Source organism: Chelonia mydas, chromosome 21 (genome assembly GCF_015237465.2).
Source record: "Chelonia mydas isolate rCheMyd1 chromosome 21, rCheMyd1.pri.v2, whole genome shotgun sequence".
NCBI lineage: Eukaryota > Metazoa > Chordata > Testudines > Cheloniidae > Chelonia > Chelonia mydas.
The window spans coordinates 1,502,145-1,528,192 of NC_051261.2; the positions used below are offsets into that span (position 1 = coordinate 1,502,145).

Sequence of the window (26,048 nt, forward strand, 5' to 3'; positions counted from 1 at the left end):
TTTGGGCTTCAATATGTATTTAAATAACATTGAGGAATGATAAGTCTCATGTACCCTGTATATTTCTCACTCAACCAAAAGCAATTACACACAAATAAAACAGGAGATTTCTAATAGTAGGCACAGGTAAGAGGGACTTTTTTTAAGAAGCTGTTGGGTGGTGGTTGGTTCTGTCTGAGTTTGAAACAGCAGGATTTTCTGTTTCACATACTGCTTTTACACATCAATTTTTAGTTTTACAGGTAAAGATGGGACATTTCCAAGTATTTTTAAAACATACCGTATGTGGTGCTTTGACATACAGTACCAGAGGGAGGTTGAAAGCATAGCACCACATCCATTCCTTATTTCCAAAGAACTGACAAGGTAAAATCATGGCCCCACTGAAGCCAATGGGTGTTTTTGCCAGTAACTTAACAGGGCCAGGATTTCACCACTTAGTCTTCAAAATGATGTTTGCAATACATGTTTTGCAGATAATTCATTTAAGGTAATTATAGTAACTAAGCAAATTAAAACATTTGTTTTGCTACTAGAAAGCAAAACTAACCCCGTAGATCACACCAAAATGCAATTCTCTTTTTAAATTTCACATTGGCTATTAGGAACTTTAAGAAAAAGAATCCAGTGGGGCAGCATCAGTGGCTCATTTGCTGCCCTAGAGTTGATAGAACCAGCACACTCACCTTCTTACTGAAGTTGTGAGAACTCTTAATTATTCCCCTATATAAACATGCGACATGCCTTTGAGAAAATAGCTATTTTCAAACAAAATCTTGGCTTTGAGTCTGGGGAAAACCTACGAGGAGGATTAAATTGATTGGCTACAGTAGATAACTTGGCACAAGAAGTGAGTCATGATCACATTGGCAATACAGGCATTAAGAAAGTTTGTTCAGAAACTCACAATACTATCTGAGAAAGCCTTAGCAGTGCAATGTTGAGAGAGCAGCAGGACACTGCCTTCAAAGGATGAGGGGACAGCAGCTTATGGAAGAGTTGCTTATAAGCAATCCAAAAGGTCCTTCATGCAGCTTAGTTAATTTAAGAACAAATCAAATGTACTTTCCAGCCCCTGGAGTTAGTTTCTGAAAAATGACAACTTTGTGGAAAAAAGATGCTTTTAATTGACCATATTAGAAACCTGATTAAAACATGTTCTAAAAATGTTTCAGTCAAACCCGTTTTTCAGTGACACCTGTTGCTTTTGTGACTTTACTTGCACTTGGTACCTTCCAAGGTCCAGGAGTTATTGGTGCTTTCTTAACTGGAGAGCTGCATTCAGGTTTTGAAATTCCATCATCTTTGGTTTCATCAGTTGGCTCCAAGCCTTTTTCTGTGTGGTCTTTGTTCAGAATAACTGGATCTTGTGTTTCGAGCCTACCTTTTTTTTCCTTGGAAAGCTGTGAAACATCAGAAAGACTTGCAGTTTTGAAGTTGCTAGAAGTTGGCTCTCCAGCATTGGCTTTTTCATCTTCATCTACTCTTTTCCTAGGCTCATTGGCCTTATTTAATGGAAGAGTCTTTTCATCTGCTCTTGGGTTTTTTCTCTCTTGAGACCTCTTCTTCTTCTTCTTTCCAGCAGTGTTCTGCTTTCTATCTTGCTGTGTTACTCCTGATTTTTCATTAGTCTCAACATCACCATCACCACCACCACCAGCTATTTTATCTTGAGAGTCTAGTAACTTGTTTGATTTGTCCCCACTTTCTTCTTTTTTGGGATGCTTCTGGGGACTGGCAGATCTGCCTCTGTTTCCTCTGGAAGTTTCTTTTAAATTGATTTGTGTGTGTGTATTCTCACCTCTCCTGGGTTGCTCACACTGGTCTGAGAGATTGCTGTGTGTGTTTTGTGTCTCACTTTTTCTTGGACTGTGGAGCCCTGCTTGCTGCAATTCCCCAGATGTGCCCAATTTTTTTGTACTCTCTGCTCTCTCTCTGTTGTCATCAGTTACTAAATCTAAACTGGTAGGCTGGTCCCATCTCTTCATATGCTCCTGGGTAGAAGACAGATGTTTCGGCTTAGACTGGTTTTCAGTTAAAGTGCTTTTCTTTTCAGGCACAGTGTTTTTAGCTTCTTCCAGTTTCTCAGATATGTGAACATTCGCTAAAGCGTCTTCCAGTACTGGTAAATCACATACTGCAGAGGTGGGTAATGGTGGCTGTTCATCATATATTATATTTGAGGATGATGGATTAAAACTATCTTGATCACCTGGAAGTGAAGCAGCACAATGGTGTGACAAAAAATCACTTAACCAATATTCACAAACATTTATCTAAAATATCTTAATGTAATGAACTTCCACAATGTGATCTAAACATTTTTTTTTTTAAAAAAAACAACAAACTTATATTCTATAACACACTAAACAAAGGAGATTTCCTCACTCAGCTGTAAACTTAAATTTTTAGCTCACAGAAAACAACTTTTTTGGGAAAAATACAGGCTAAGAATGCTGGTAAGGGCTTGTGAGGTTCAGCATAGCTATAGGCCTCACGCAGCAGAATTAAAAATCCCTATCCTACACTGTTGCAATTCATACCAAAAGAATACTGAAAACAGGGAGAAGGTGAAGTTACTATTTATAGCATTGTACTTAAAGAAAAAAAGAGAGGTGAATCACAAGACATGCAGATTTACCAAGTCTTTAAGGAAAGACCAAGAAAAGCACTGAAAGCCTTAATGTTGTTCAGGTTTCATGTAGGAGCACAAACTGGAAGGAGCCAGACCTGAATAAGGAAGAGAAAAAGCCCAGGACTATATACCAAAAATCACAGGAAGCAAAAGCTTTCACTAGAAGTGTACGATTCAAATGCAGAACACAAGAGCCAACATAGTGATAGTATGGAAGAGCCACCCCCCTCCCCACTAAATTGCTGCACTTAGGCCTGGCAGATATTCTGTGAGGGAGGGAGCTGTGGAATATTACTGACAGCTGCTATTGTTATGAAAGGCAGCGCACTTCTCTGCCAAATACTTATAACTGCATGAAAAAGCAAAACAGATCTTAGGTTTGTTATTGTATGCTTAAATACCTACGGTCAATAGAGAGCTGGAATTCACTTAGAGTGGCTCCTTTCTTGTTTATAGGCACAGATGTGTTTAATATTTATTTTTAGGTGAGACACACAAGGCATACAAAGGTTTACTACACTCTTAGAGGTTAGCCTAGCCTAAAAATTCAGCAGTATCTCAAGAGATCTGTTTTAAGTTTTCAAAATACTAATTAACCAAGCCTTACTAGCATAAGGGCTAACTCAGTAGGAGATACATGTGATCTCAATAGAAGCCAATTGAGGGGATCTAACACAAAGGATAAAAACAAGACTAAGGCTTCCTGTAGTTTAGAGATACTTTGCTTTTATTCTTTGTACTATTTGCTCTGATGGAACCAGGCAGTGTATTTTAGGACCATGATGTTTTAAGTTATTTTCTAGCTCAGTGGGGAGAAGAGAAAAATATAGGAAAACATTTTTAGACAATTTCATCTCTAAGTGGAGGTCGAGTCCTGCCTACATATAATAGAATGCTACAAACTTGCATAGGCTACACTATGCTTGAAGGTTCAAGGTGTCAGATTTTAATTTGTTTATGAAAGTCATGGGCTTTTACAAAAGGGAAAGTGGCTCTGTATCTAACCATTCCAATTTTACTACAGAGCTGTTACGCTATAAGAAGGATCTTTACATGGTTTAAATACTTTCCTGTCTAAAGCCTTACAGCAGCTGCGAAGGATTGAAAGGATAGAATTGGCATGGGGAGGAATAAATTCTCTTGCTCTCAATGTGCTCTGCTTTGAAATACTGTGACAGCCACAAATAGCTTTGATTTTGGAGCATGCCCTGCAGTTGAACTCAGTCAAAGCTCTTACAGGCATTTCTGCCCAAGCAATTTGCTTAGGGATTTGTGCTTTGCTGCCTTATGTGCAAAAAACAAGTGTCACAATTAAAGTTTTCTATTCCGAGAGCAAAACTTTCACTCGTTCAGAAGTTTTGTTTTTGAAAAATTTAACGTTTTACAGTTTAAGTTCATAAGAGAAACTGAAGCACCCACAAAAATAATCATCTTGGTTGTGAAGCGTGACAGAAGCCCAATACCATATGAGATTTTATTCAAATGTAAAACCAAATTATGTCTTTAATTATAATATGTGTAGAGAAACACAGAAATCAAGTTGGAGATGGATGGGAGCATCAGAACAAAGCATGGCCTAAAGAATACTTGCAACAACATTACATGTCATGGCATCTTTCCAAGGTTTTTCAGTAAAATTATTATGTGGCAACAGTTTTTTTTTTTTTTTCTGGTCACATTATTTGTGCTTGTATGAAAACAGGCAGCTTGAAAGTCAGCAGAAATGGAAGGATATTGCTGAATAGCTTCAGTGCTTACACAACAGCATCCAACCTCTTTAGACATTAATCAACACACATTTCTATTTACCACCTTCCCCCGGTCCCCTCCGGACAAACTGGCACAACCTGTAACTTACCATGATCTGGTATCAAGCCAGTCCCTGGTCTCAGAAGAAGAACAACTTTATTTCCTCCTGCTTGAATCAGCTCGATGGCTCGTGTATGAGTGATACCTTGGGTGGGTTCGCCATTGATTTCAACAATCTGGTCACCAACCTGAAAAGACAATACTAGCCAGGTTAAACTTCATGAAGCACAGCTACTGTAACTGGATTCTTATGCAATATAGGAAAAGCCATAACTCCAGTCAAGCTTTTCTTTTCCCTAGTCCCTTCCATTCTCTGAAACCCACTCTCCTACAACCACTAACATATACAATTAATGTAATTCAGCCATTGGGCTGTTCAGTGAATTCTTCATGTAGATAGTCTGCCAAGCTGGTTTCCCTAAAAGGGCTCAAGTTACTTGAAATGAATTTTCCATTTGATAAATGTTTAATACATCCATGTTCTTGAGCACATCTTCACTGCATAAAAGTAATATGTTGATGCTCTGTTATAAAGACTTGCACCATGAAGATACTTAAAATCATGTGTATGTGGTAATTACTCTAAAATTACAACCAAACACCCTTATATTAATATAGCTGAGAGGGTTGCCCATAAAGGAAAGGATTTATTATTCTGAGAGAAGTCACTGTATGACAATACTAGCTCAGTCCCGACTAGTGAGATATCAGCTTTTAAGGACTTCGATGCAAATTTACAAACGTATCAGATAATGGATGTCAGAATATCAAAGCATTTGGGTTCTAACCCATGAAAGATCATGAGGTCCGTCTTGCAATTAAACGGATTTTCCATTAGGTGTCACTACTGCATAAAAGTTGCAGTTTAAAGAGCATGTATCGTACTTAGATCAGTTTCATAAAACATTACTGAAGGTGACAGTCCCACATAGAACCCTATGATCATGGAGCACTAATACAATAATAAATGAATGAGGACGACGACATACAGCCATTTGGAAAAACACAGGGCCGAGGTGCTATTTTACCATCTAGTGTTCAAACCAGCTGTAAACTGGGTTATTAGAGCTCCTTTGTGTCGGTATCGGAAAAGCTCCCTCCAAAAGTACTACTTAAATTGGGGCTGGGAAAGGCCTAGTTCCATTTCAGTGGTTGAATTGGGAAAGACTGGAGAGCACAGACTAGTGTACAAGCTTATCTAGGCACGGAAACGTTCTGTCCTGGCTAGGAAGAATTTAGAGGTACCTCCTGTTTCCAGAACCTGCTCCCTCAGTTGTCGTTGACATCACTCCTTATGTTTTGTTCTGAGCATTACATCTATTCATCCCTCTGACCTCTGCAACAGCAGAGATGAGAAGTGGTCCTTGCAAGAATCAGGTACCATGAAGGAGATGGTTGCAAATATTTTCCAATACATGGAGTATAATAATGACACCTCTTCAGCCTTGCTGGCCCTCAGGACTCAAGATTCCCAGCGGGGTCTGGCTCCAGTGGCAGTAGCAAGAAGGGAAGCACTGGTACAGACAGGACTCCGGTGTTGGCCTACTCGAGTGGTTCCATTGCTGCCACCTCTGGTGCAGCTGCACTATGACGAGAGAGAGCTCCCAGTTTCATCCGTGTATATGCATGATCAGCCCAGTGGACATGGAAAGCATGTCCCTTTCAAGGGCTGGTGGGGGCACATACCTGCTGCCAAGGCACAGGAGATGAGGCTGTCCCATTATGAACTCATTTTTCAGGGTGCTATAGTTCAGGTGTGAAACTGTTACTGCTTCAAGCATGGAAACGGCATTTTAAACACAGCTGAATATGCCTCTCCCAGACAGTGCAGGCACCCAGCTAATTCACTGAGGTCCTCTGGGAAACAGCCTAGCCAAGACTGCACCCTCTATGTCAGTCAGCATGGAGCTCTGAAATGGAACAATACCTGCCTCTAGCAGGGGCAGGAAGCAGATAACAGTGGGTTGCTCCATACAGACTGCTACAGTGGAAGAGGAGCCCTGCTAAAACCATGAATCCCCTAGTTTAGATGACCGGAAGGTGATCAGCACCTGCAGGGAGACAGGAAAGAGCTGGGTGTGATCAGCTAGGTAAAGTGCCGTGGGAAGAGGAACAGGGAGGACACCACAGCTTTGTTTTCCTCTCTCTCTCTGGTGAGAGGAGGAAGAGGAGATCTTATTACACAATTATCTGGCCTGGCCTACCAGATCTTTGGAGAAATGCAGATGTCACATAGAAGTATAATGAAAGAAAGATGAGTTCCAGTGTGAAGATGAATATTTGAAATTTGTTTTATTATGAATACCCCACAGTCAAATTTACCCTACAGCCCACCCGTTCTTGGCACAGATGATCCACAGGAAAAAGCAGATAAGTGTGCTGATGTCATTTTTGAGAACAGAGCCCAAAGAGTTATATTGTGTCCCCCAAATAGATTGGGAGTTTATAAAGCTGAACCCAGCAAGAGTTCAGGGAATTGTATATATTTGATTCTGTTTATTGCTGTGAAATTTCTCCAATGAAAGTCCAAGTTTATTTGCAGCTGGGAAGTCTTCACATGCTGGTGACTTGAACGCAAAGCTCTGGAGCTTAGCATAACCCCACTTGAAAGAGCAGTACAAGAGAAAACAGAAGCAGCACTATAAGACTCAAGCAATCTCCCAAGCATAAGAAAAACTAATGACTGTAAATGCTAAGAATTAGCACAATAAAACTTAACTCTTTGAATTTTGCATCCAATTAAGCCTGACATCAGCCCTCAAAAGTAGTCGATTACTACCTTCACTTTGCACACTACAAAACTGACAGAGAAAGTGAAGTGACTTGTGTAAAGGGCTATATCACATGTCACTGGCAGGAATGGAATCGGAACTAAAAGAGTCCCTGATGCTCAGTTCCATGCTTCAGCCAGTACAAAGTCATTTTATGGACAGTAATTACAGAACTGTATTTGGTCTCTGTAGGGAGAGGAGACTCATTGGTGCAGTGCCTCCTGCTAGTTGTCCTGGGAATTAGCTCTTTCCAGCCTTCGGAGCGCCCTCTGCACGCCAGTGTCTTGCCTGCCGCTGGCCCCGTGTCCCTCCCAGATCCTGGTGCCCTTTACCGTGGGATGCTGCCCCCTGGCAGTGTCCCCACACTCTGGGTCTCCCCTCCCAGGGGAACCCCTAACCCTCTATCCCCACCTTGCCTCAGTGGCTGCTGCCAGTTGTCATCCAGGCCCCGCTCACTGGGGCAGACTGCAGTCTGTAAACCACACATCATTGGCAAGGAGGTTGGACCAGCTGCCTCTGCTGAACCCTGGGCTGCTCCTCCCAGCCCCTGTACCTGCACAGGCCTCTATCAAGGCCTTCAGCCTGGGAAGTTGCCAGGCTGGAGCTCCCCAACCCCTCCACCCTTTCCCCAGCAATGCTCTGTCTCAAGTACTCTTCTCTCCCAAGCAGCCAGGTCCTTCTCTCTCAAGAGCTAGAGAGAGACTGCCTCAGCTCCTGGCTCACAGCTCTTCTCTCAGGCCAGCTGTGGCCTGATTGGGGCATGGCCCCAGCTGTGGCTGCCCTCCCAGTCAGCCTGTTCTTATTGGCTCTCAGCCCCAGCCCTCTCCAAGGGCTGGCTTTTAACCCTTTCAGGGCCAGAGCAGGGTGACTGCCCCGCTACAGTCTCCAACTGCTGTGACACTGCCTTCTCCCTTTGCATATATTTGGTTTGTTTAGCGGACAGTATTTGAACAGCGGGATTCTTAGACACGACACACAAGAATTAACATTAGGATACATTGGTAGGGAAGGCACTTGGTTTGGAAACATTTTAAAATTCCATACTGAACAATGAAAGCTCAGCATAAACACAAAGGTTGGGTGCTCTCACAAACCCACATTTACCTGGACTCTGGGAACCTTCCAACAGACTTGCATTTCATTGTGCTATTTTCAGTCTGGGTTTCCAAAAATCACTCATTCTGGCCAACTACTGTCTATAGAGAAGAATTCATTGTCAGAAACATCTGTTACTATGTCTTTAGGGTAGATGGCGTCCAGCTTTCTTTGGGAGAGGCTATGTCTTTTGCAGAGAGAGCAGGTTTCTTTCCCCCTACATGCTGCTGGGATTTTTACTTCCTGAAACATTAAAACTATCAACACAGTTTGCTACATCTCTGCAATTACAACTCTTAGACTGGAGCAGTGTAAATAACCGTTCTGTGTGTGCAGTGAGACATTAACCACTTGCAGGGAAGCAAATTCTTTGACGGGGTAATGAACATCCTGAGGAGCCCAACCTGTTTGAATTCATCAGTGTCTCTGACACTCACGTGAATTCTTCCATCCTTGATGGCAGGCCCATCCTCAGCAAGTCGAAGGATGAATAAGCCCATGTTGTACTCCTTTCCTCCGCGAAGACTGAATCCAAAACCGCGAGGGCCTCGTTCCAGTTCTACTGGAGAACAGCCAAGACTCTGCATAAGAAACGAGATAAACAATTGCGGACTGAGGAATTTTAACTTTTGTTAGCGTTTCCTACATTTTCAGGAAAGGTATTTTATAAAACCAGAGAAATCCCTTCAGTTTCACACACTAGACAGGTTTTAATACACAGCTATGAAGGGATGTGATCTTAATTAAGCGTAACATGCAATTGAATCTGATTCATCACAAACTCACATCATATGATTTGGTATGAGGTGGAGTTATACCAGGGGTGGGCAAACTTTTTGGCCCGAGGGCCACACTGGGGTGCGAAACTGTATGGAGGGCCGGGTAGGGAAGGCTGTGCCCCCCAAACAGCCTGGCCCCCACCCCCTATCCGCCCCCTCCCATTTCCCACCCGCTGACTGTCCCCCTAGGAACCCCCGACCCATCCAACCCCCCCTGCTCCTTGTCCCAAGACTACCCCCGCCCCAAACTGCCCCCCCCCCGGATCCCACCCCCTATCCAACCCCCACTGCTCCCTGTCCCCTAACTGCCCCGACCTATCCACACCCCCAACCCCTGACAGGCCTCCCAGGACCCCACTCCCCCTGTTCCCCAACCCCTGACAGCCCCAGAACCTCCGCCCCATCCAACCATTCCCGGCTCCCTGTCCCCTGACTGCCCCCCAGGACCCCCTACCCAGCCCCCTCACTGCCGTGTGCAGGCGCTGCCACTGCCCCCTTACCATGCTGCTCAGAGCGGCAGGAGCTCGCAGCCCCGCTGCCCGCGTGGCTGCGGAGGAGTGGAAACAGCAGGGGAGGGGCCAGGGCCGAGCCTTCCGGGCCAGGAACTCAGGGGCCGGGCAGGACGGTCCCGCGGGCCGTAGTTTGCCCACCTCTGAGTTCTACCCAGTCAAAATCTGCAGAGCAGTTTAATTCTAAGATTCTTAAATATGCATGAACTGGTTTTCCATATAGAATGTTCCCAAGATGTTACAGTAGTTCCGTTTCAAAGGTTTGTTGTTTCTTTTATAACTATAATGATCAGCAATATTAAACTAGACTAAGTTTATAACAACATTAAAATACTAACTATTAGCAAAACATCCTCCCTACTGTTTGACACATGCCTAGTCAGCACATTCATAAAGAGTATCTCAACACCGTATCTCCTAAGGGAAAGGTTACTCTACACCAGGGGTCGGCAGCCTTTCAGAAGGGGTGTGCCGAGTCTCCATTTATTCATTCTAATTTAAGGTTTCGCACGCCAGGAATACATTTTAACATTTTTAGAAGGTCTCTTTCTATAAGTCTATAATATATAACTAAACTATTGTTGTATGTAAAGTAAATAAGGGTTTTAAAATGTTTAAGAAGCTTCATTTAAAATTAAATTAAAATGCAGAGCCCCCTGGACCGGTGGCCAGGACCCGGGCAGTGTAAATGCCACTGGAAATCAGCTCGCGTGCCATAGGTTACCTACCCCTGCCCTATACTATTAGCATACAAGGCAGTTGAATTTTAGGGCCTCAGTACCACCAGGATCTTGCAGAGACTCTTGGCTCCTCAGGATAGGTGTCTACCTGAGAATGACGGCTGCCTACAATGGAGAGAACACCGCCATCAGGCTGGGGCAAGTGCTTGTGCTCAGGCCAGGGAAGCCTGTAACTGTTGGAAAGTTCTCTTCCAGCTTCATCTTCTGTGACTCCCCTGCAAATTGATGGAAGGAAAGCTTAAGTTACTCAGGTCACATTTACATGGAAACTGAATTAATCTGCAATAGTTACTATTGGATGGACCAGCAAGAAACGTCAGTTGTACAACAATATGGTTTTCTTATGCAAAGCTTATACAATTAAAAAGGTATTTAATAGTTGTTTCTTCATCTGTTATTTATAACCTTAACCTACTGCAGCACATCAACAGACGATCATCAATCGTCAGTCTGTTGGTTGGCACCAAGGAGCTGCATCAGCTATTTAATTCCCGAGTTAGGGACATCTGACATTGGTGTCTTCTGTGAACCCAAGGATTACAAAGAGTACCAAAAAGCGCAGTTCAGTCTTACCCTCTGTTCTCATGTGGAGGGAACCCTTCTCTCTTCCCTCACAAGTGAGACAGTTTCAACAGTTTATAATGCTTAGTTTATCTTAAGAATGAAGTCTCCCCAATTCATACACAGACAGAACATGATCAGGTACTTCTGAGTAATGTAACAAACATGCAAAATCCGGGAAATGAATCACTTGAGGATTTAATCCCAGACTCTCTGCCATCATCACAATGATTAAAAAATATCAGTGTGTACCATCCAGAAAAAGACCACAGAACTGCTATGAATGGCTTTAAACTGTGCAATGACAGCATCAAGAAAACTTGTAATTTTTAAATGTTTGTTTTAATTGAAGCAGGTAAGAAAAGATCATCCAAACAGCTACCTGCAGTAGTAGGGTACTGCTGAATTATGATGTAATAATGGTAATGCTAATATGGGAAAAATAGGTGAAAAATCCAGCCATGTCCATCTCTTCATTGTGCTACATAACTGATACTCTGTTTCACAGCCAATGTATCCCTGTAAACATTTTCCCCATTGACAGCATCTCCCAGGATCTTATGAACCATTTATTGATTGGGGTTTTATTGGGTGATTTCCACTTATAAGTAATCACCCCTTGGTCTGAGAAAAGTGCTGAAGGGATGGAACATCATCTCTGATCAGAGCTGGTCTTAGATATCTGCCTCCTGATTTATCAGGTCACTGAACAGCCTAGCCATACAAGAATGACATTTCTAATTTCTCCTCAACCCCTTCAGCAGATACCCTCTTCTGTAACGCAACAGGGATAGTCTTCAGCTCTGAGTGAGCATAGTCTGTGTGTCGATTACAGTTCCCCACAACACATGCCAAAGACAGCACATACCATGAACACTAACAGTTACATGGGATTATAAGAGCCAGGCTGATAAAGGAATTACTGAGGCAACAATTCCTCACAATTCAAAGTCCTCGTTAGGTACCCAGAACGATGGAGCATTTGTGCCTTTTAGATGCAGTCAAGGGCAATGCCTTGGATGATGCTCCCATGCACCTAGATGAGGGCTTGCTGCAGGATATGGGGAACGTGACCCACAGTTGGCTGCCCCTCCTTCCCTTCACTTCTGTGCACGGATTCACCCAAGGATGACTTAGGCTGGGGCTATCACACCAGCCAGGCTCAATCTTTGTTCATTTTTGATTCCCATCTCTCTGAAAACAAAGGCATCATACCTGTCTGCTGTTGCAGAGTTGGCTTGTGTTGTTCCCATAGGTCTGTGCTGTGGGGCTGGACTTTGTTTGGCAGAGTTGGTTCCTGAAGGGGGGCCACGGTGTTCTAATAACGTCAAACAAAACAGAATGACAGCAGACCTCTAAAAATACACTGTGTGGTATGAGGGGAGTAAACAGCACAAGAGAGTTAATTGCTGTTCTGAGCATTTCTTACTCTTCTAGGTAAACAGCAGCTCTTGCTGTCAGGTGCCCAGAGTGAGAATGCAGGGTTTTTAATTTAAAATTTCAGGAGAAACAGAATTTCCGTTCTACTGGGCAGGTCTGTGCTGCATGACAGTCACATGCCAGGTTGATGCTGCGCTGAAGCGGAGGAGTGGAGATTTCTAGATTCAGTTCCATAAATGAGGGTATTTGGTGAAGTTCATCCTCCCCATGGAGGAACTTTCTGCTAAGCTAAACTACTTTATTCTAGGAATGACAGCACATATTAAGATTTCGATTGTCTGTAACCTGGTAAAGGCAGGAACAGTGTCAGAACTAGACGAATCCACAGGGCGGATCGTCCCTCCCCCCCCAAAAGTATTTGATAGTGATTTAACAAATAATCAGAAAGATCATCATGATGCCTCCCCCACCCCTACTCCAGCTCCACTGTGAACATGTTTGGAGCCCAACCCAGCAGGGCTCTTGGAGGCGCTACTGAGAGTCACATCTGCTAATCCATCGTGGAGAAGATCTATCACAGGTAAACTCTCAGGGAAAGGTTACAAATGGTTCCTGAAACTGTATTAAAGGGGATATTTTAATCAGAACTGGAATATCGGAATGTTCTCCCTCTCTTCAAAGAGCCTTAACAGCCAATTTACCTATGACGACATTTTAACAAAATCCCTCTTAGCAGCTTCACAAAGCGAACCCGTCTCTGACACAGAGAACACATTTACTGTATGTGTCTGATCAAATGACTTACAAAAAACCTCACCATATTTTGAAATACAAAGTGACTGCCACTCAAAAAGCAGAGCAAACCATATTCCACCAATATGCACTCAGAAACCCGAAAGGGCAAGTTTTAGCCTGGAATGAACATTTATAGTTCAGTTGCAAACCCTGAAAATAAGGGCTTATAATGGAAAGTGTCACAGGCATTCCAGCCCGCTGTTGCTAGGAGTGTGTTAGGTAAATGCATTTCTGGGTAATAACTGAAAAACACAAGTAATTATGCACCTAGAAGTAAAGGAAAGCATATTACTGCTTCTCAGTACAGATTCTTAAATTAGATTGCAGCATTTCTCAGCTATACCAGACCCTGCAGAGTTCATCACAGGGCTGTCTGGCCTTATTGCTAGGACATGCCTTGAAGAGGTTTTCTTCCCTCCCAAGATAAACGTCAACATTTATTCCTGGCGTACATTCAAAGTTTTAGTTAATAAGCACAGGTAAGAAAAAGGCCATCTGTCTGCATGAATTCTCAGCTCCTCCACTCATCCTGCTCTCCCATGTTTTTGGATAGTACATGACTAGGGGCTGTTATAAAATGTCTTCTGGAGCATGGAGCGGAATTCACTTATTCTAGAATTAGAGAGACAACTGGGACAAAGGATGAAAAGTAAAGAATACACATTTGTGAAAGCTGGAGGGGAGTAGCGGAGGGATGAGAGTTGCATTGTAGCATTTTCACTGCCAATCTAAGAGGTCAGCACAGAAGATACATTGGGGAACAGCAAAGTCAGTCAGGGCTTGAGCACTATGGTGCTGAATAGCTTCCGGCTAAATGGGTATTTCTCTCTCCCCTCAGTGTTATTCACACTGCAACTAACTAGTGGCAGCAGTAGCCAGGCATCCAACCCTATAAAGCCCAACCTGCTTCCCAGAGTGTGTAACGGACTGAGAGGTCTGCGTGATCTAATGTCTGCCCTGGCTTTCCCCAGGGTCCGACTGCTCTAAGGAGGACGGCGCCTGCCTAGTATTTTGTGATCTGGAACTTGGTGCTCACTGCAGCTGTGCCATTAGCTGAACTATGTTCCCCAAACTTAAACCAGCGATTATTTTAGAAGCAGTAATTTACTCTTGTTTATGAGCAACATGGATTTCTGTAGTTCCTCCAAACACTACATAAATCTCCAAGCCACATGGCTTCTCCTATTGGTCACTTTGGGCTGGTTGTATAATCAGTTACTGACTTTTTCCCAACACTGATTCTCACTCAGGTCCATGTTTTATCTCTTAATTTTATCTGCAAATCCCATATGACTTAGGAATGGAGAAAAGCTAAGATCAGGGTTTCTACAGGGTGTGTGAAAAGGGGTGTTACATTCAGATATTAATGGCAGAGGCAATTTATCTCAGAGACAAGGTTGATTAAAAAACTAGATAGAAATGGACTTAGCGGAACCTCAACTTAAACTTCAACTGCATTAAAGGCAGGGTGATTGCTTTGAGCTGTATCCCTGTGGCCTGAAATGAATTTGATCTGATAACCATGAAAGCGTCATTGAAATATAATGGATTTTATAAATAAAAAGAGCCTCTCTGTTTCAAGCATTAATAAGCAGGTAAATTAAGTCTTTGATATTCTGTATGAAAGGCCAAGATACCATGTTAAATATTTGCAATTAATGTGAAATGAGAGGGAATAATTTGTTGGCTTTATCCACATGCTAGCTTTAAGTATTTATTATTAAAGAGTGGAGAAACCCATCTTACTTGCAAAATAATTATAGCAACTTTAATTAAACCTACAAGCAGCAATCCAGAAAAATGCAGTGGTAAGCAGGGCTGGAAAAAAGCTCTCTCTTCAAACGATTGGATTTTACACATTTATAGTGAACTGTTTGTGTAAGGAACAATATAATATTGAGAGCAGAGTTGCATGGGAGCTTTCATTAGAAAAATGCCATTTCTGAAGGTGGGACTTTGGCATCACAAATATTCATTTTGCTGCTTAGAGGATTTCACTGTTTTGTGCGCTGAATTTGCTAGCAACCTGAGAGGCTTTGCAGAAAAAACAGCGATCAGGATGCGAGTTTTCTCCAAATGTATCTTTAGAAGAACTAAGGGCCACAAAATGTTTCCATTGTGTCCTGGAAATGCAGCATCAGGCAAATCTGTGCATTTTCACAGAGCAAGAGGAAAACACTGAAAATGCCCAGCAGGGCAGGATGTCTAAGAACTGGATATTCGCTAGGCCTCAGGGTGCTTGACTTCTGTTTGGCAACAGGGCCCCTGAGGCAGAGCTGCCCCATGCTACTGGCAATGCCTTGTGGACGTGCATAGGCAATAGCACCGTAGGAACTGACCGTTTAGTTCTGGGGCAGAGGCTCTCCTGACGGGAATTCCTGCTGCACAACGCTAGGATGCCAAGTAAGGTCAGAAAATTCAACTCTACTTTTCACTGACATCCCAGAGTGCAGTAATTTCTTCCCCCTTCTAAAACTTGAAGGATCAGATCTTTTTCATGCTAAGAAGTGCTAGAGCTGGATGGGGAATATTTCTTGTCAGGAGCAGTCTCTCTCTCTGATTTCCGTGGAGGGGTCTCCATACCACAGCACTGATTCTCATAATGCCTGAATCTTGTCTTTTCAATAAAACCATCTCTGCATCTGTCTCCCCTCCCCCACTCCTCTGCACTTGTGCCCAACTGCCATCAAGCAAATGAAATGAGCTCCACAATCCGTCACTCACTAGGTAGATTATTTTCCTAAAACCTCTGACGTCTTCATACCACCTCCTTTTCAGCTTGTTAACTTAAGAAGATATAAAACCAGACTCTGGGGCTTTGTATCTATTTTGTTACAGAAATACGGGGTGATCATGTGGCAGGACGCCCCACCCTGCAGGCTGTGCCACCATTAGTATCCGCACTGGGGAGAAATAAGCAGGCATTTTTCTTACCTTCCTCAGCAACGACAGTCAGGGTAACCATGTGGCCTGCATCTTTAATCAGCTGCACTATACTGTCATGGGAGAGCTCTATGATTGACTGCCCATTCACAGCTGAGATACGGTCTCCCACTTTCAGCTTCCCACACTGCTCAGCTGGGCTCCCTTCAATAACACGCCCGATCTTGTGGGGAATCACTAGGGAACCAAGAAGAGGCATGTCAGCGTTTTCAGCATACACTGTACTTGTTAATAGGCAGCTGCTGTTCCTGTTCATTTATATGAAGCACTCCAAATGTAAACAATTGCTGTTACCTATCTCAAATAAATCAGAGTGGCTCTACCATGGAGTGCTTACAACTTGAGAGGAACTAGCTGTTTATTGTCACTCTGACCTGCACATTTGAATCTGGCTAACAACAGGCAGCAGGTGGGGTTGGTATAGAGAATTCCACACACCCTGCAATACTGGCTGGCTGAGCCATGCAGGTTGAGTACTAAGAAGAAGTGGATCTTGTAGCGGTGTTTCATTTTGTTGGCAGCCAAGGTTCATTACCCTTAAATCAGAGCAAGCTAAAATCAAGAGCCTTAGCAAAAAAGGGCATCATATAATTTCACAGAGTTTTCTCTCCATTGCATACATGGAAGGAGGCACTACTGGAGCGAATGACAATAAATCAACCCCGCCACTTTGATGTGCAAGACAAATAGGGATGCATGTAAACAGAGAATCGGTCAGAGGAATGGGAAAAGACTACTTCCTCTGATTTGCTCTGTGTGGCTAAACCTGCAACTAGATAAAATGGAGAGAAAGTTGTAAAGCATCGTTGGTTCCACTTCCAAAGCGGTTACTTGGTGCACCAATCTGGCAGATTACAGGTAACACAACGTTACTTATGCATACTCTCCCTTAAATGAATCTTAAAGTTTGCCATTATGAAACACAGGTTATCAAGATAAATTTCCTACCATGCCTCCTTCAGTGTATAGCAGGTGTGAAATCATAGGCCCTGTGGCTCTGCGATAACCTCCTCAAGGTGGCACCACTGCCAGCAGCAACTTCCACCACTGCCTGGCTATCAATAGGCACCCAACCGTTAATGATTCCCCACTCACTATTTGTCCGTCTGTGGTTTGTACAGGGTACAGTTCTTATACTAAAACAGAACAGGTCATAAGGGGTCGTGTACTGTTAAAATTTGAATTATAACAAGTTTTTCCATTTAAAACAAATTTTACTTGAGCCAATGAATTAAACAAAATAAATATATCAGCTTTGTGGCTTATTTGAGCTACGTCAGACGTGCTTAGCAGGATGTCAATCTATACACAGGATATTTGGGCGTTACTAGAATGTGTTTTTTAGTTTCTTCACAATGTGCGAGGTGCTGTGCAAACAGGAGAGAAGGTATGATCCCTTATCATCTAAAAGGCACTCAGACATAAGGGAAGGAAGGGAAGTAACAAAAGGTATTAGGCAACTGACCAGGTGTTTTAATATCAATGTGAAAAAAATTAGACAGAGAATTCCCCAAGTACTCAAACAAACATTGCCACGAAAGAGGGTATTTTAGAGGGATGTGAATGAGGAGAAGGCAGTGGCCCTACAGTGCATCTCAAGAAAGGTAGTCCATCCATAAATACATGTATAATATATAATAAAATTAATATGGCTAATATAATGTTATAGCAAATAAAAAGTGGAAGTTAAATTGTGAAAGGAGTATGCATTTCTATGGAACACACTGTGTACAGTATGGAATACCACCCAGTTCTTATATAATGCCTTTGATTAGTAGAACCATAGGAGCTAGGCATCAAGGCGGCATGGATTAATAGGTTGCTGAAGCTGACATCACTGACAGAGTGGGGAAGAGGTTCCACTATGAAAACAGAAAAGAACAGATGAGTGGGAAAGGGCAAAACTTTACAGGCTCCTAAAGGTGACTATGGGAACCCTACCAGCCCACTGGTACCAAGGAGCATTTGTACTGTTCAGACGCCGCTGGAATCTTGGCCTGACTGATCCTCCTCTTAGCCATGGGGTCAGTCTCATTAGGAATGACCAATGTGCCTCTTTCAGGAATTACACGTAGGACCAGGCAGTGCCACGGTATGGAGTTTCAGTCTGGGATACATGGGGATAGGCGTGTTCCATTTCCAATTCCCACGTATCTCTCTGCTGTCGTATAGAGTGTGCAAAGTCAAAGGTCTGCAAACAGCTTTATGCTGCACACTGTCCTAAGAAACTTCCATCTCCACGGTCATTTTCCCTTCATTACAGCTTGCCAGACAGTTTTTATACATAAACAAGCCAACTATGACAGATCCACTGGAACAAAACAAACCCCACACAGCATGCAAAGCCAGCGGAGTGAAGGAAAAATATTAACCAGGCAAAGCCACTAAGAGCCTTCCCCTGGCACATGAGAGCTATTATTATGCCTAAACGAAAACCTTTAAGGGAAGCAGATCACATCTGCACAGAATGAATAAAATCTTATGCATCAGGATTCTCTGAGGCAATTTGTTCTGCCATATGCAAGAGGTTGGTTTCTTTCTTGCTTGCTTAGAAGTACTGAAGCATCCTTTGGAGGGAGGAATAGATACAAGGAGTCAGTTTGATGCAGCAATGGTAAATATAGGCGCACAGATTGCTTTTTGATCCTGTGACACAAGTACAAATACCTTGCAATACTAGGGAAGAAAAATAAAACATTCAGACTGCACTTACTTTAGAATGTGGCTCATGACAGTGGTGCTGGGTGTAGTCAGACAGAATGCAAAGGTGAGCCAGAGAAGTAAAGGTTCTGGACAAAGGTTTTTCCTACTTCTGCATTTCTGGGCTTCATAGAATATCAGGGTTGGAAGGGACCTCAGGAGGTCATCTAGTCCAACCCCCTGCTCAAAGCAGGACCAATCCCCAATCAAATCATCCCAGCCAAGGCTTTGTCAAGCCTGACCTTAAAAACCTCTAAGGAAGGAGATTCCACCACCTCCCTAGGTAACGCATTCCAGTGTTTCACCTCCCTCCTAGTGAAAAAGTTTTTCCTAATATCCAACCTAAACCTCCCCCACTGCAACTTGAGACCATTACTCCTCGTTCTGTCATCAGCTACCACTGAGAACAGTCTGGATCCATCCTCTTTGGAACCCCCCTTCACGTAGTTGAAAGCAGCTATCAAATCCCCCCTCATTCTTCTCTTCCGCAGACTAAACTATCCCAGTTCCCTCAGCCTCTCCTCATAAGTCATGTGTTCCAGCCCCCTAATAATTTTTGTTGCCCTCCGCTGGACTCTTTCCAATTTTTCCACATCAAGATGGATCTGCATCTGTAACCCCCGGTTTTTTCCATATAGTAAGTTTTAACGAGCTCTCCAGATTAGCTTATCCAGGCTGCTCACCTCACTGCCACTCTTCTTAATACATTCCTTTAGGGGCCAGAGCAATGGGACTGGGAAAGAGAAGGGGAAGCAAAAAGTAAGGGAGAGGGAGAGTATTTTTAAGGGGCTCATTCATATTAGTCACTTTCCCCAGGCCGGACCAAGCAATGGGCTGGGCATAGGAGGGGGCAGAACTAAAAAGCCTCCAACGGGCAGAGGAAAGTTCCACTGGTAGCAAAATATGAACATCCTTTTCTCAGAAATACAATACTTTTCTTCGGGCTTCTCTTTGGCAGAGATCAGCCAGCATCTCTACTTCCCAGCAGCTCCCACAGGCTCGACCAACTAGCAAGATCTGGAGTGATGCTAATGGAAAATTGTAGGTTGGTGGTGGTTGATCTGTAAGTCAATACAGCAAATTGCACTCAACAGCTCACATGAGGCCAACGCACCAGTAGGGAGCAAACGGAAACCACAGCTCATTCTGCTGCCTGAGCTCTGACACATTGGTGCCAGAGGAACTTCACGTTAAATCAAAGCCCATCTGTCAGCGTGCTGCCTTCCCACGCAACCAGAGCTGCCTTTAATTTACCTGGATCCCTGAAGGTGTAGCAAAGATGGCTCCCCTCTGTATGGATCTCCTTAAAGTCCCTCACAATGGCTCTTGGACCAGTGCTCACATTTCTACCTTAGACTGTCACCAAAGATCTTCACTGGTTCCAGCCATCCCTTTCACTGATGCTCTTCCTGTCACAACTGAAATTTCACCTGAAATCCCTTATGTGCACCCAAAGCCCAGTGGAGGGAGAAGGTCTCTGTCCTCTTCCTAACGTCTTTATTATTTCTCCCAAGCATGCTTCATTGAAAGGGAACGGATGGTGAATGGAGAGAGAGGGGTGCAGAATTATGTACTTAACATTATCATTTGGCATTTCAAACTATGACAGCAAATCTCAAAACACTTTCTGAAAGTCATCAGAAATCTGACCTTAATTTACCATTCAGGCTTGTAATTAATGAGCTAGCAAACACTTGTTACTTGCTATAAAGGAGCAGACATTGATGCCTCTCAATTTTTACCTCCATTTAAAGATTTAATTGTATTGTCTTTAATTTCTTCTCCCATTTTTAAGGCCTACATTTTTAATATAATTTATGTAAGAGTTATCTGAGAAGAGGAAAGCATCACAGGATTGTAGAGTTACAACTACTGATGAATTATCTTGTGTAAAATATCCCAGTGGGTTCATTTTAAGTCATTAACAAATGATCTGGAAAAGGGGGTAAGCAGGAAGGTGGTCAAATTTGCAGATGATATAAAATTACTCAAGATAGTTAAGTCCAAAGCAGACTGTGAAGAGTTACAAAGGGATATCATTAAACTGAGTGACTGGGCAACAAAATGGCAGATGAAATTCAGTTTTGATAAGTGCGAAGTAAGGTTGTCAATTAATTGCAGTTAGCTCATGCGATTAACTCAAAACAATTAATTGCAATTAAAAATTTAATCTTGATTAATCACAGTTTTAATCACACTGTTAAACAAAATACCAACTGAAATTTATTAAATATTTTAGATGTTTTTCTACATTTTCAAATATATTGATTTTAATTACAACACAGAATACAAAGTGTACAGTGTTCACTTTATATTACTTTTGATTACAAATATTTGCACTGTAAAAATGACAAAGAAATAGTATCTTTCAATTCACCTCATACAAGTACTGTAGTGCAATCTCCTTATCGTGAAAATGCAACTTACAAAAGTAGATTTTTTTTGGTTACGTAACTGCACTCAAAAACAACAATGTACAACTTTAGAGCCTACAAGTCCACTCAGTCCTACTTCTCGTTCAGCCAATCACTAAGAGAAACAAGCCTGTTTACATTTATGGGAGATAATGCCACTCCTTATTTACAATGTCACCTGAAAGTGAGAACAGTTGTTCGCAGGGCACTTTTGTAGCCAGCACTGCAAGGTATTTACGTGCCAGAGATGCTAAACATTGATGTGTCTCTTCATGCTTTGACCACCATTCCAGAGGACGTGTCCATACTGATGATGCTTGTTTTTTTAAAAAAAAAAAAAAAAAAAAAAATAGCATAATTAAATTTGTGACTGAACTCCTTGGAGGAGAATTGTATGCCTCCTCCTCCATGGTTTTACCTGAATTCTGCCAGATATTTTGTGTTATGGTAGTCTCGGATGATGACCCAGCATATGTTGTTTGATTTAAGAACACTTTCACTGCAGATTTGACAAAACACAAAGAAGGTTCCAATATCAGATTTCTACAGACAGCTACAGCACTCAACTCAAGGTTTAAGAATCTGAAGTGCCTTCCAAAATCTGAGAGGGATGAGGTGTGGAGCACGCTTTCAGAAGTCTTAAAAGAGCAACACTCTGACACAGAAACTCCAGAACCTGAACCACCAAAAAAGAAAACCAATCTTCTGTTGGTGGCATCTGACTGAGATGATGAAAATGAACATGCGTTGTTCCGTACTGCTTTGGATTGTTATCGAGCAGAATCCGTCAGCATGGACGCATGTCCTCTGGAACGGTGGCTGAAGCATGAAGGGACATATGAATCTTTAGCGCATCCTGCTACAACAATGCCATGCAAACGCCTGTTCTCACTTTCAGGCGACTTTGTAAACAAGAAGAAGGCAGCATTATCTCCTGCAAATGTGACAAAACTTGTTTGTCTGAGTGATTGGCTGAAGAAGTAGGCTTAAGTGGACTCGTAGGCTCTAGAGTTTTACATTGTTTTATTTTTGAATGCAGGTTTTTTTTACATAATTCTACATTTGTAAGTTTAGCTTTCACGATAAAGAGATTGCACTACAGTATTTGTATTAGGTGAATTGAAAAATATGGTTTCTTTTGTTTTTACAGTGCAAAGATTTGTAATAAAAATAAATAAGAAGTGAGCATTGTACACTTCTGATTTCAATTACAACACAGAATACATATATTTGAGCATGTAGAAAACATCCAGAAATATTTAAATAAATATTAATATTCTATTATTAAGAGCGTGATTAATCGGGATTAATTTTTTTAATCGCTTGACAGCCCTAGTGCAAAGTAATGTACATTGGAAAACATAATCCCAACTATATATACAAAACGATGTGAATCGTGGATAGTTTTCTGCAAATGGCTGCCCAGTGGGCAGCGGCAGTCAAAAAAGCTAAACGAATGTGAGGAACTGTTAGAAAAGGAATAGAAAATATGACAGAAAATATCACAATGTCACTGTATAAATCCCTGTTCACCCAGACCTTGAATACTGCATTCAGCTCTGGTCGCTTCATCTCAAAGAGAGACAATTAGAATTGGAAAAAGTACAGAGAAGGGCAACAAAAATGATGAGAGGCATGGAACAGCTTCCATCACAGCAGAGATTAAAAAACTGGGACTGTTCCGTTTAGAAAAAAGACGACTAAGGCGGGAAATGATAGAGGTCCACAGAAACATGACTGGCGTGGAGACAGTAAATAAGGAAGTGTTATTTACACCTTCTCATAAGACAAGAACTAGGGGTCACCAAATGAAATTAATAGGTAGCAGGTTTAAAATGAACAAAAGGAAGTCTTTCTTCACACAACGGACAGTCAACCTGTGGAATTCCTTGCCAGAGGATGTTGTGAAGGCCAAGACTATAACAGGGTTCAGAAAAGAGTTAGATAAGTTCATGGAGGATAGGTCCATCAATGGCTATTAGCCAGGATGGGCAGGGACTCAACCCCATGCTCCAAACCTCTGATTGCCAGAAGCTGGGACTCAATGACAGGGCCGGGATCACTTGATGATTCCCTGTTCTGTTCATTCCCTCTGAAGCATCTGGCCTGGCAGGAAGACAGGATACTGTGCTAGATGGACCACTGGTCTGACCCAGTATGGCCGTTCTTACGTGAGATGTTGCAAAGATGTTCCAGCATAATGCAATACACTGATATACCAATGTTTCTTATTTACAAGCATTAAAAACAGCCTGGGACTGCTACCTTAGTACTTCCAATGCTGAAATAGGGATCCAGTTATCTTCTGTTATTTCCCATAAAACCACCCAACTACTTTCATTGCAGTTTCAACTTGATGAAAATTTCTGGATGGTATTCTGACAAGAATGTTCTAATGATGCAGTACCAGGATTACACAGTACAATTCTGCTTATTTGTTAATAATCATTTTTCTAATATCACCCAACTCTGACAAGGCAACAGAAAACCAGTCCAAAGAGTTAGTTTTTCATATCGCTAACACAGGTCACATAATCACAGTACAGCATCAGAGGGTGACAGCTCCTGTCCCAAGTGTTACTATAGCAACTGATTTTATAAAACAGAAGTCAGCATTTCTGAGTACTGAGCAATACTCAATGCCACAGTTGCTCACTCTTTCACAACCTTCACTGATACTTTGCACTTTTTTGTTCTAAATTTCATTAAAAATATATTGTTTTAGCCAAGACTTCAAATCATTCAGTCAAAATATGTATCATGTAAACTCAGCAAAATAATAAGACAATGATTTTCTTTCAGAGTCACTGCTTTTGTCTGTATTTCTGCTTTTTCATAGTATAATAAACAGAGAAATAAGGCAGAGCAAAATGTCAATGTAAATAGTCTGGGCTGGAAGAAAGGGCATCCCTTTACTCACACGCAAACATTCAAGTCATTGTTATAGTAAGTGCTCTGGGATCATTAGGGCAGTTACTGGGAAAGTGATTCACAGCAGGGGACAAAAGATTTAAGTAAGGTATTTCAGATCACTGGGGTACAGATACCCGAGTGTCCACATCTCAGGGAGAAAAAACAAGAAAGTAACTTGCTGTGCCCTGGGTAAATCCACTGAGCTGTCTGGCATCCCTTTTGCGTTACAAGGCTCAGCCTGGCTGTAAGCTCTTCATTCTCTATGAACTGAGAGAACCATACCCATCCCTCCAATTCTCACAAAGGGGAACAATGCCAGCCAACAGCCCTTGTTATAGATTGACCATACCTTTTCATTTTAAAACTGAACTACTCAAATCTTGGCCAAAAGCATCTGAGAAGAGTGTGGAAGCCATCTCATAAATGTCAACAGTTTGTGAAAGGTAGGCACATCTGTCTATGCAGAGGTGGTATTAATAACTGCTACCTGGCAAGCTCTGGGAGTCTGGCAGCCAGGATCACTTTCAATACAAAATGTATTTGATTATAAAGAATGGGCACTTCTTTTAAATTACTCTAGTGCTAGGGGTCAGAAATCTTTCTGTTAATTAGGGAGAATTTCAGATGCCTCCCTCAAGCAGCTTGTCTCTTATTGCTACTTACAAGATACCTTCTTATTTTCACTTGGTCCACTCTGCTCTTTTTCTTAGCAACTGATCCATCAGCCAAATCTACAAGTTAGAACCCTAAGACACGCTACCTTGCTTAGGATAATATCTCTGGTTTGTAACATGTCACAAGGCAGATACAGAATGTTCTCCTGACTAATTCCTCCATTGCTTTCTTCGAAATACTGAGATCTGAGAAAGCCAGAGACCTGAGTAATAACCTACACCCCCTGAATGGATCTCACAGGTCTAAATTTGTAAGTATACTTCTATTAGCAAGAGATTTATCCAGGCACTAACTACCCAATAGCTGATTTTATCTACTGGGCACTGCTGTACCGAGAGTGTAAAGAGTACGTGTCTGCATATTTGTTCTCTGCATCCAGTGATGTAGTGGTAAAAAAAAGTGGGTAAACTAATCTAAACTAAGCTCCATATTCCCCAAATGAGAAGTGGGTAAACTCTGTTTACCTGCATTTACCCTTGACTACACCGGTGCATCCATTCCCACACTCATCACAGTCTGGGCACCTTACACATTCTGAACGTCATCAAATCACAAGGATATGTTTCTCTCTCTTTTCCCCTGCCCCTGTACCGGTAAGGAGTGATTTCCCACCCCCACTTCAGTTGTTGCACATGCAAAAGTTTCTACAAAATGTACAAAGGAGAGAAACCATATTCCCTTTTGTGAGCGAGACAGACAGCCTTTAGCCACGGAAGTTGTGAACAGCACGACGAGTGAAACATCACAGCACAGAAGATGGTTGGACATGGAAAACAAACACCATCCTATGAAAGAAGAATCTCCTAGGAGTCCCCAGCCCTGAATGCCATTGGCAATAACTGCTTAACTATGAGTTAAACCAATTAATCTCCCCCAGTCAGGCATCAGTAGAGCAGGTGGCACCAACACACAGGAGTCAGCCCTTACCGCCAGGAGGAGGTTTGTTTTTTGTGGTGAGGATGACAAAGCCAAATCCTTCATTCTCTTTCCGCTGTAGCAGGACATCATAGGCCTCTGGGGACTGTCTGCTTGTGACCTCTACCCGGTTCAGCCGGGGAGATCCATTTTGAGTGGAAATGGGCAGCTGCGACTCCTCCTCTTCTGGCTGTTTCTCAACTACAAACACCACGAAAATAAAGTATAAGGTAGAATCAGTCAGAGTGCTGTGGAGCTGGATAACTACAAGGATAAACATGATCAGATCACTAACAGAATGGAGAAGCACTTCCCCTCCCCACAGGGGCTTATTAAGAAGGCAACTGAAACCAGATGGAATCAGAATACGGGGTAGAACCATTTACACTTCGGGCTGAAGTTGCTACAGAGGTT

The 26,048-nt window shown here is 42.4% G+C and overlaps 1 protein-coding gene across 5 annotated transcripts in view; it reads right to left on the reverse strand.

Moving 5' to 3' along the window:
* Nucleotides 1-1,109: 1,109 nt before the first annotated feature.
* Nucleotides 1,110-26,048, reverse strand: part of MAGI3 (membrane associated guanylate kinase, WW and PDZ domain containing 3) — a 200,753-nt gene continuing 175,814 nt past the window's right edge. For 3 of the 5 annotated variants that reach the window (XM_037884883.2, XM_043533784.1, XM_037884882.2), the window contains 7 exons: nt 25,647-25,835; nt 16,009-16,194; nt 12,115-12,217; nt 10,427-10,553; nt 8,748-8,891; nt 4,494-4,632; nt 1,110-2,212 (listed from right to left, as the gene is read on the reverse strand). In XM_037884883.2, coding sequence (XP_037740811.1) covers nt 1,176-2,212; nt 4,494-4,632; nt 8,748-8,891; nt 10,427-10,553; nt 12,115-12,217; nt 16,009-16,194; nt 25,647-25,835 — 1,925 coding nt within the window. In that variant the 3' untranslated portion in view covers nt 1,110-1,175. Of the gene's footprint in view, nt 2,213-2,641; nt 2,731-4,493; nt 4,633-8,747; nt 8,892-10,426; nt 10,554-12,114; nt 12,218-16,008; nt 16,195-25,646; nt 25,836-26,048 lie in introns of all 5 variants that reach the window. The other 2 variants (XM_043533785.1, XM_037884884.2) reach the window with 1 other exon arrangement.